This window comes from Danio rerio, chromosome 20 (assembly GCF_052040795.2).
Source record: "Danio rerio strain M-AB ecotype USA chromosome 20, GRCz13ab, whole genome shotgun sequence".
NCBI lineage: Eukaryota > Metazoa > Chordata > Actinopteri > Cypriniformes > Danionidae > Danio > Danio rerio.
Window position 1 is genome coordinate 25872026 of NC_141040.1, and position 12089 is coordinate 25884114.

The window sequence follows — 12089 nt, forward strand, 5'->3', positions numbered from 1 at the left end:
GAATTAGGTAGGCTAAATTGTCCGTAGTGTATGAGTGTGAATGAGTGTGTGTGGATGTTTGCCAGAGATGGGTTGCGGCTGGAAGGGCATCTGCTGCGTAAAAACGTGCTGGATTAGTTGGCGGTTGCTTCCGCTGTGGCGACCCCTGATTAATAAAGGGACTAAGCCGAAAAGTAAAATAAATGAATGAATGAAGTATTTCATATGTGTAGCTAAAAACTGTAAAGCCATAAATGATTTATTTAATTTGTAATTTTATTTTACTGTAATAATCATTGCTTGTGATTTGGTCTGTTACATTTTATGCAGATGCACTCCACTACAAAATCAGCCTATTTTCATATAAATTTATCCTGAAATTATTTATTCTTTCAAATAGAACTCATCTTTCATCTTTTATCATCTGTTATACTTAATATCAGCTGGATGGATGGATGGATGGATGGATGGATAGATTAGGAAAGACAAACTGATGGATGGATTGATTAGGATAGACAGACAGATAGACAGATAGACAGTTAGATAGATAGACAGATAAATAGAAAGATAGATAGATAGATAGATAGATAGATAGATAGATAGATAGATAGATAGATAGATAGATAGATAGATAGATAGATAGATAGATAGATAGATAGATAGATAGATAGATAGATAGATGGATGGATGGATGGATGGATGGATGGATGGATGGATGGATGGATGGATGGATGGATGGATGGATGGATATTATCCATCAAACATTTTATTCCATACATTTTGTTTGTTTGTTTGTTTTTTCTCTGCATTTGATGTGTGAAAATAAACAAAATTTGCATTTTAGAAAACTTTTAAATACAAAAAAATATCAACAGGAGAATTGTGGAGATACTGTAAATGTTGTTTGTTTTTATTATTTTTTTCTTCTTCACCCGCTGTCTTGTCTTAAGAAAAAAGGCAATTCTCCTTAAAAGTAAAAAGCTCATCGCTAATGGTTGATCTAATGTGCAAACAGCATAAATGGTTCTTCAAATAAAAAGTGACGTAGTTGTGTGTGTGTGTTTGTGTGTGATTTATAGTTATTTTTTGTACTATCATTTGTGCTCATGAGAGTGTGTGGGTGCTTCATGTGTGAATGTCATACGAAAAACCAATCGGTGCCAGAACTGTTGTGGAAGCTGATAAGTCACGCTAACTTCTAGCATTACGCTAATCTCCTCGCTGTTATCGGTCCTTTTTATAGACCATTGAAATGCCCATAAAGTACAAGCTTGTAAACAAGAGCGAGCAACTGTTTCTGGCTGGAAGACACTGACAGTAATGTGCTTTAACCAAGGTTGTGTTTTACGAGTTTTACTAATGAGTGCCGGTGCTGGGAGACAGACTGAAGACTTTGCTCTGCCGCATGCAAAATCAAAACAAACTGTTTTTAATAGTAGGTTTTGATTGAGATTGCTGGGTGTTTTAAGGGTGCTTTCACATTAGAGAACATTCAGTGACTGCTTGATGTCTTAACTTGTTTAATTTGACTGGTGTTGTGAAAGTGTAGTTTGTGCTTTTGAGGGAGTTGTTTCAAGTGATGTAATGGCAGAAAGATTTTTAATAGATTATAAACATAAATGTATAAATAAATAAACTTCCTTTTGCAGACATAAACAGAGTTTATATTATGAAAGCATATTCACATTAATGAAGGCAATTGGTTTAGTCAGTTTATTTGTATGTATTTATGCGTATGCATTTTTATTGTATACTTTTTTACCGTAACTTTGTTTCATATATTTTATTTTCATTTAATTTGCAGTTTATTGTACATTTATTCAATTTGACTTATTTAAATTTTTAATTTGAAGCATTTTTTAAAGGATTTATTAATCATTATTATATATTTATTTACATTATTTATTTTTTCATTTTATTTAATACATAATATGAATACAGTTGAATTTATTTATTATATTATTATTATTATTGTTGAAATTATAAAACACAATAAAATAAGTTAAGCTTGTTATTAATAAAAATAATAATTGTATTTTTATTTTTAACATTAAACATAATAATAAAATTATACAATACTCAATGACATTTAAAATCATGCTTTATTAGGTGGTCAGTTATTTTATTTAATTATTATTATTATTATTATTATTATTATTATTATTATTATTATTATTTTATTTCAGTAATTTAATTTAATTTTATCAGTTTTATTTCATTTTTTATTTATTTAACTTAATTTAATATAATTTTAAATTTTTACATTTTATAATTTTTTTATTATATTTTTAAAGTTTTTTTAAAAGTATTTTTTAAGTTTTTATTTTATGTTTATTTTTTATTTTATTTTGATAAACAGTAAGGGCGTTTATGACCATTAGACACGTGAGCTGCTTTGTGTTGATAGTAGGGATCTTGATCAGCACACTCTTTGACCCAGTGTTTATCATGATCCCGTGGTTATTGAGGAACTCAACTGGGTCACCACACTGTTGTATAAATTCTTACATGATCATCACACGCATTGTTCTGCCTTCTTCTTTCTTTACCATCTTGATGAAAAGAGCAGGATGCCATTGATCACTGTGGTTCAAGACATGGAAACCTTATATGAATGATGTGAAGGCAATACGGCACCAGCGCTGCTATATTTAGCTGTTGCCTGAAGGGTGTGTGTGTGTGAGTGTGTGTGTGTGAGTGTGTGTGAGTGTGAGTGTGTGTGAGTGTGAGTGTGTGTGTGTGTGTGTGTGTGTGTGTGTGTGTGTGACTTTATGACACGCATGCTCTTCCTCGCTTGAGTCCCGCATCTGTCAGGGAAACACTGCTTTGTTAGGACTTACCATGTATACTTGCACTACTTCCTTTTTGCAGACATGAACAGAGTTTAGTACAAAAGTGTGAACATATTTTGAAAATATATTCACATTAATGGAATATATTTTGTATTTAAGCGCATGGGTTTAATATATATATATATAATGTCTATTATTATATATAAATAATAATATTTATTCAACAATACAGATTTTGATGAAAATTAAAATATATTTATAACAATTATTTATGATTTTATTAATAAATAATCAAAATTTAAACACTTATTCAATTATTTTGGGTGAACTATTCCTTCAATTGAAGATTGTGTTAGTTGATAATCAAATCATCGAATTTAAGTTTATTTATATACTTGTTTATTTAAGTATATATATATATATATATATATATATATATATATATATATATATATATATATATATATATATATATATATATATATATATATATATATATATATATATATATATCCAATGTCTCCCTTTGCGTTGAACTTTGAGAGTGTTACATTCATAGATGTTGTTTATGTTCACACAGCCACATTACACATCAACTAAAGTTTAAAATATGATATTGTAGTGGATCACATCTTTAAAAAAAGTTACAAGTATACACCAAAATGAGTGCAACAAACAAGTAAACAGCTGTCAGGTAAACTAGTCTGTGGTGAGTCCAGTGGGACGAGCTTTCATCAGTTTTCACCAGTGACATCCTTTACTCTGCCCTGTCCTCATTCTGCTCTCAGAGCAGCTGGACTCTGGCCCTGCGTTTACAGTATTGAATGTTTATCTTTTGTGGAGAAAGTCTTGCCAGGTTGTCTATCAGACTTGGCAGTACATCACAACATCTGTGGCCTTGTCAACAGTGGCGCAGTGGTACTGAACCGGTTATTTTAGGATCAACAGAACCGTCGGTCAATAATTCAGCTCAACCGTCATTGTGGCTCTGGCAGAGATTAGGGTTTTTGTTTGCCATGATAATGAGTTTACTTTGAGGTCATGACCCTTCACGGAAACAATAAGGGGTCAAAGTGATGGTTTTATTAACCTTTCAACTTCCACTCTAATACAAAAAATGTGGTTAATTTGTTAAAATTATATCATAACACCATTCTAAGCAAAGTAGGTCTATTTAATTAGTTTTTATTTTTTGTTTTAATGATAACCTATGGCTAAAAGTTTAACAAAACCAATTTAAAAGCTGAATGCCTGGATTTATGAATTTAGATGTACAGTGCTCAGCATAATTGTACAGTACACACCATTTTGAAAATTAATATTTTTATCAATTTCTCAGTGAATATAGGTAATATATCTTGGTACATTTGAACAAAACATATTTATTAAATAGATATGTTTATCAAAATAATATTTTGTCACTGAACATCTTTAGAAAATAGAAAGATAATACATTTAAACTCATGCAAAATATTGAGAATTAAATTACAAACTGCAAAATTTCAACAAAATGTTAATCATTTTTTGTTTCTCTTGAATTTAGCACTTTTTAAAGAATTTTATTCAATATTTTTCCCGAACATATACATTTGGGTGTACTCATTTTTGACCGTTATCGTAAGCTATTTCTCCAGATTTAGCTTCAGTACTGATTGGTCTAATGTATATGCACAAATATAATATTGTAAAGCATCTATTAGAAAATATTAATTTAAATGAGATTTATGAGGAGTCTACTCATATATGTTGTGCTCTGTATTGTGCTGTCTATATACTCTTTATTGCCTTTTATGCAAATATATGAATAGTTCTTCTGTTTTTTTGCAGGTTTTTATGTTTTTATGTTTTTGTGACTAATGTATGTTTCTCTTTGTGTTTCAGCAAATTTAACAGCAGATTTACGGTGGTTCAGGAGAGTTGCTGCTATTACAGAAATAATGACATAAGTGAGTTCAAATTAAGCAATTTTATGTAATTCAGTTTTCTCTGCATTTTATAACTTGTCAGCTATAAGGGATAAGTCTGTCATTGAATTTAGACTTTTGATCATATATGTCTAGACAGTTATTTTAATGCCATTAGCTTGACAAAGTAAAAATAATGCTAAAAGGGGATGATTTTAATACAATTATAATTCATTGTTGCAGTCCGTTGTATGTTTCGTCCCCAATAAATGCAATAAAGAGCTTTGATCATAAAACAATGCATTTAAGGAACTTCATCTGATCATCTTCGGATGATATATATCATTTGGAGATGTACAGTAAGGTGTTCTATTCATTACTAAAACTTTAAATCAATTCAAACTGTAAAAGAAAGTATGAAAATAAATAAATGTATTAAAAAAAATATCCAACTACTACTTTATTTATTAATAAATGTACAGTTAAAGCCAAAAAGATCAGCTCTCATGTGAAATTATTTAAAAAATATTTCTAACTAATTTCTAGTTATTCATTTTATTTTACTTGTTATATTTCATCAATTTTTTTCTTCAACTGTGTATAAGTCATGTTACAGACCTGACATCTGAAATGTATGGCGACAGCTTAGATTGTTTGTGTTTTTTGTCTGTTTTTTTCTCTTCAGGAGGTGTGCAGTGCTAACATGTGGTGCCTCCAGTCTCACACCCGACTGAAAGCTCATACACCCCACCGGGACCCTCAGCGGGCTTTTCAGCCTTGACCTCAGACTCCCAGAAACACTCATATTTACTCATATTCACCTTCTGTCTTCTGTCTGTCCTCAGTTGTCCTCTCCAGAGCTCCTTTCTTCCTTCACTACTGCAGGCAGGCCTGGAGGTACGTTTGCTTTTCAATCAATTATTCAAGTGTTTGTGCCTCATGCATCATTGTTACTTCTTAATTTAATAATTCAGCAGGTGCTTTTATCCAAAATGACTAGCAAATGAGAAAAAAACGCAAGCAATTCATCTTATTGGAGCTGACAATATCACCTCTGGGGCAATGTTAGCTACAATAGAGCAAAATAAGGACGTCAAAAATTGCACACAAAATACCATTTTTTCTGCTGCTGATAAAGTATATTAAGAGTGTAACGATACACAAAATTCTCAGTTCAGAACATATCTCGGTTTTGGTTTCATGGTTTGGTTCAACAATCCTAAATGCTCGTTTTTTTTCTGCACGTTTTAAACCGGCAAAAGTGTTTTGTCACAATCGGCTACAGAGCTGAAAAGCTTTCTGTGATACAAAAGTACAAAATAAGTACAGTAATGAAAAATGAAACTTTATAACAACCCTCTCCTAAAGACCGGTACACATCAAGCCAAAGATGGGCCGGCTAAATGGTTTGGTGTGTTCCACACGTCTCCTCTCGTCGGTGTAGCATTGGTCCTGGTTGTCCCGATTCAGCATGTTGAAACGGCATCGACCATTGACATTGCATTAGTAAAGTAACGTATCAAGTAGGGCTGAGCGATATTTAAAAAAAAAGATTACTATATCATGTTTTATATCATTCGGTATCCATAATTATTGAATATTTTTTAACAATACATTTAGGAATATTAGGATTTTTTTATTTAACCACTTTGTTTTAGTTCAACAACATTACAAGGGCACATAGTTTTAATAGTCAAACAAAATATCTGATCTCTTTATAATAAAATGAACTTAAGTGTTAAAGAGACTCTTAAACTTGATGTATAAAATGTTACAAAGTGTGTGCAATGGTAAAGTGTAAACCCTGAACAATCGAAGTAAACTTTTTGGTAGATCAACATCTGTAAGATGTGAATAATAATGATACAGTAAACCTCAAACTCTGTTAACAAAACAAATAATGATAATCAAATCTGAGCTTTCAAGTGAAGGAACAACCATCATTATTCAAATGCATATTACAACATTACAAATTGTGAAGTTGAATGACTAGTGGAGTAGAGGAGCTAGTGGCTGGGATGAACAAGAAAATAAACCAAAAAGCCACTCTGGCAGCATCTTTACATGGTTTTTAATTTATAATCTCCTTACTGCTGCTATACGGCACACATTTTTTCAAGTGTTGATATTCTGACCTGAAGTGTCAAGCGTGTGCACGTGAATTCCTTGACCGTTTACAATGGACTGCGCTCATGACTAGGTGACCATCAAGCGTTTTCTCAGAGGATGACAAATAGGCAAACCATTGCTTCAGCTATGATACAAGTTTATGGAGAAAAGTAAAAAGCACTGCAGTGTTTGGATGCGCTGTGTTTGTCTGAGGTAATTAGTCTGCCATTACTGAAATGCAAATATTCCATACAAAGTGTGAAGCAGATTAGTTATTTCTATTTGCATGAATTGCAGTGTGCTCGCAGCATTTGAAAAAGTTTAGATGTTTTAAACTAGGTGTACCTGGAAAATGCACGTGTTACATGTACGCCGCGTGCACACCATGTGCGCATAGCTCCCATGTGCACATCGTGCTACTCGTGCTCTTCTATTGGAAATAACAAACTTACACCCTAAGCTTATGAGCATTTCTTCTAAGCGCATGCTCAGCGGTCACATTTAATAAAACTGTAGCGCTTCACACTGAAACTTCATACCAAACATTTTTTGACAATGGTGTTCGGTCAATAAATATCGATACCGATTTTATCACCCAGCCGTAGTAGCAAGTAAACAATTCAAGTCAAGAAATAACACATTGGGTCTGGCTGAAATATCACTACATTTCTAAAATATTTGCAAGCGATGTGGATTATTAGATTATCAGACATAATTGCAGGAGCGAATCCCTCCGTGGTGAATGACAATTACTGTTATAATGGTACTACACTTTGGTTTGGTTTGTGTATGCTTTGCCTGCGTCGGATGTTCCGGTTTCCCGTTTTGAAGGAGAAAACGGACAACTGCCACCAAAAGGTTTTGGGAAGGACATGTCCTTCTATGCAGGCTCATAATGCGTTTTGTTTCAGTCGAGTTCAGGTGTGTTTACAGGCAGCCTTTTGGTCCAGACAAAACAGACGTGAGCCAATGCAAGGAGACAACACTATTTGGTTTCGTCAATGCTAGTTGTTTGGCATCGGCTTAGTCTTTCCTGGACCTAAACAACAGAAATGCATTAATTGAGCATTAATTTTAAGATTCAGTAAGCAGAACTGAAATCTCTTTTAATAAAAATGCTAGCACTGTATCCATCTATAACGAGCTAATGAGCGAACCAAATGAGAAAGAATCTTATATTCCCAATGTTTTTCTGTGTAAACATACTTGATGGATGTGCGTGACCATTATACACCTGTGTCTTTTTCATTGTCTCACACATAGGCACCTCATTTGTAGATGCTATGCAAAGATAAAAAGATCTTTTGCAAGCAAGGCAAGGATTGCAAGCTTTTGTTTACAGTAGCAAGTTGGCATGACAACGGCAACATTGCGGAACCATTTTCGTTGCATCTCACATTTTGAGACACAAAGACACAGTCATTGTGAATGGCTGTGAAGTTGTAGCACTGCAGTGATTCTTTCTAAATTCAGTGATTGGCACATCTGAAATGAATGTGTTCATCGTCAGAGTGCATGAACCGAACCATGATGCCCATACTGTGATAGTCAATTATGCAAAGAAAATGTGCATGTGTTACAAATATTTATATTTTGCAATTGAAATGGATCAAATGCCAAAATCAAATGGCAAATATTGTTAAATCTGAATATTTTGAAGTTGTTTGATACCTGAAAATATCATGCATTATTTACTACTACCTTGTATTATCATAATAACTAAAATCCTTTCTTTTGGGAGTTTTATCTTTGTCATTAGGATAGATAGATAGATAGATAGATAGATAGATAGATAGATAGATAGATAGATAGATAGATAGATAGATAGATAGATAGATAGATGGATAGATGGATAGATGGATAGATGGATAAATGGATGGATGGATGGATGGATGGATGGATGGACGGACGGACGGACGGATGGATGGATGGATGGATTAAGGGATGATTGATACAGATGAACAGATGGATTGTAAATGGATAGTCAAGTAGATACATTTACTGAGAGTTGGATAAAAATGGAGTGATGGATAATGTATTTATGGATGGATGGATAGATAGATAGATAGATAGATAGATAGATAGATAGATAGATAGATAGATAGATAGATAGATAGATAGATAGATAGATAGATAGATAGATAGATAGATAGATAGATAGATAGATAGATAGATAGATAGATAGATAGATAGATAGGTAGGTAGGTAGGTAGGTAGGTAGGTAGGTAGGTAGGTAGGTAGGTAGGTAGGTAGGTAGGTAGGTAGGTAGGTAGGTAGGTCGGTTGGTCTGTCAGTCGGTAGACAGACAGACAGATATTTTTGTTTTAGATAAAGGAAAAGGAGAGACCGTTAATTAAATTAAAATCTATTTAAAAAATAAAATAATAATTTTTTGCATTAGACTTTTTTTTTTGAGCCCAACTGTAAAACACATTTCAGTTGTATTTATTAAACATCCTTTATTATTAAATTTCATGTTGATTTTATGTTTATGCATTTAATATTCTCACAAATATTCTGTATTTATTGATTCTTTATTATTATTATTATTTCCAAGGTTTATGTACAAATGTCTACCTCACGCTTAAAGGTCCTCTCTCTACAACTGCGACCCTGAACACACAACAAAAATGACCTCCAGCATAGACCGGTAAGTCCTTTCTTGACCTCAAACCATTCTCTGACTAATTGATTCTATGGACAGCCACAATACATCAGTATGACAATGAAATAGCTCATAAACATCATCGTTATTTCCAGGCGGTCATATATAGTCAGTTCACTTGAAGGCAAAGCATTTCCTGTTCTGCAGCTCATAACAGCAGCCTAACCATATTTACAGTTACATCAGATGCTCTGAACGCTTTGCATCAGAGATACTCTGTTGTTAGTTTTATACCAAAAACACTCACTGTCAGCATAATTAATAAACGCACACTTATTATTTACTGTATTAGTCAGGTGACAGGCTTTTTACATATTCTGTAAAGATAAGAGTATTGGAATTTTAGTTTAATGTTGGTTTGCAAAGGCCAGCACATCAAAACAGAGCACTAACATCCTAGCCGGTAAGTTGAATTAACTTTACTCCACAACAACATTAATGTATCTACTAGAAATTCTGAAATGTCCTAATTTAATCTAAAAGTTGTAACTAGGGCTGGACAATATATCGTTTAAGCATCAATATCGCAATATGCACATCCTCAATAGTCACATCGCAGGGTCTCAATGTCAAGCATGCACTATTGTTGACCACGAGCTTGTAAATTAACGGCAAAGTTTAACCATTTAACGTTTATTAATGGCATTTCTTTCCTGTTAAACACATTGAGTGAGTTTAAAGCATTCAAGCTTCAACAAACATAATTTTTTTACAGTGAAGACCACCAAGTGTACGTTATATATGTTTTTAATATTTGTGTTCAATTGCTATTAAGACTTACAAGACAAATATAATCTGAAGGATTTTCCCCTCTCATTTGTATGATTTTTCACCACTAAAATCTAGTTTAAAGTTAATTTGAATAATTTATAGCTTTGCTAAAAACTAAATATGTACAGTTTTTTTAAAGGGGCAGAGCCACTGTATGCCCCATCCTCTCTTCACGTTTCAGTTGAGATTATGTGAGACATCAAATACAAAATGGGCATTAAAGTTAATTCTAATCATTTATGAAGATGCACTTTCCTATTAAATCACCCTAATTATTTTAATATAATAAACTATTCACAAAAGAATTTATTCAATCTATCTAGTGGCGTATATTTCGTCTTGCATTGTATATCGCTGAAAAACTAAATATTGCCATGTTAATTTTTTCCAATATCGTGCAGCCCTAGTTTTAACCTCATCCACTCCATCATCACCTGATTTATATAATGACACCTGGTTTTACAATGTATGGCTTCAATCCTCTGCTGGTCATTTCTGACATTTTGGTTTCTTGAGATTCACTTGTTTGTTGTCTCTGTCAGATTAGTGTGTAAAGGCTCCGCCCCTTTCCTAAAAATAAAAAAAAAACAGCAACTCATTTGCATTTAAAGGGACATATGCAAATACAGTGCATTTTTGCTCACACCAAAATAGTGGCAGATTTGGCAATCTATAATGAGGTCATTCAGGGTGTTTTGAGCTAAAATTCATTGCACCGAAGAAATATAAGGTATTTCCATTAAAGTATCTTAGTAACATTTTAGTATAAATACCACTTCTCCCGTCAATTCGTTGCTGGTCATTTATGAAGTTTTGGCTTCTTGAGATTCACTTGTTTGTTGTCTTTGTCAGATTGGTGTGTAAAGGCTCCGCCCCTTTCCTTAAAAGCAGCAGCTAATTTGCATTTAAAGGGACATGTAAATACAGTATGTTTTTCAGTATGCTCACACTCAAATAGTGGCAGATTTGGCAATCTATAATGGGGTATTTTGAGCTAAAAATCATTCCACTAGAGAAATAAAATGTATATCCAATGAAGTATCTTGGTAACACTTTAGTTTAAGAACCACTTCCCACTTCAATCTGTTGCTGGTCTTTTCGGATATTTTGGCTTCTTGAGATACACTAGTTTTGTTGTCTTTGTTAGATTGGTATGTAAAGGCTCTGCCCCTTTCCTAAAAAGCAGCAACTCATTTGCATTTCAAGGAACATGTAAATACAGTGTGTTTCTGCTCACACTCAAATAGTGGCAGATTTGGCAATCTATAATGGGGTATTTTGAGCTCCAAATCATTCCACCAGAGAAATATAATGTATATCCATTGAAGTGTCTTGGTAACACTTTAGTTTAATTTTCTGCTGATCATTTTAGATATTTTGGCTCCTTGAGATTCACTGGCAGATTTAGCAATCTTTAATGGGGTCAATCAGGGTGTTTTAAGCTAAAACTAATTCCACTAGAGATTTATTTTAAATCAATTAGAGAAATATAATGTATATTCATTAAAGTATCTTAGTAACACTTTAGTTTAGGTACCAATATTGAAGTATGTGTGTAATCAAAATGTTACTTTACTGGAGTACATAGTTATTTATTTAGGTGAATTATTCATCTGTGCAAATTAACAATGAAAAAATAAGTTTTGTTTTGGTGATCTTCAATCAAAAGATGTCTATTTACTTTTGCATTTGGAGCAGTGGTCCTCCACTGTCGATGTCAGATGACCACAGCCACAATTTTTTTAAACATGCCCCTGTTTCCGTTAGTTTGCTATGTGAGGATGATGCACAAAAGAAGACCCGCCCCCATATTACACAATATTTTGTTTCAGTTGGAAGTACATCAACATATTAAAATAAAAGTCTCAA

The 12089-nt window shown here is 32.9% G+C and overlaps 1 protein-coding gene across 9 annotated transcripts in view; it reads left to right on the forward strand.

Moving 5' to 3' along the window:
- clocka (clock circadian regulator a) overlaps positions 1-12089 on the forward strand; it is a 110119-nt gene that overhangs the window by 49669 nt on the left and 48361 nt on the right. For 5 of the 9 annotated variants that reach the window (XR_015517436.2, XM_087296320.2, XM_087296326.2 and 2 more), the window contains exons 3-5: positions 4653-4717; positions 5361-5572; positions 9342-9434. Coding sequence is in view for 7 of the 9 variants with exons in the window: in XM_087296320.2 (XP_087152446.1) it covers positions 9415-9434 (20 nt within the window). In the remaining 2 variants the exon portion in view is untranslated. 9 annotated transcript variants of the gene reach the window in all.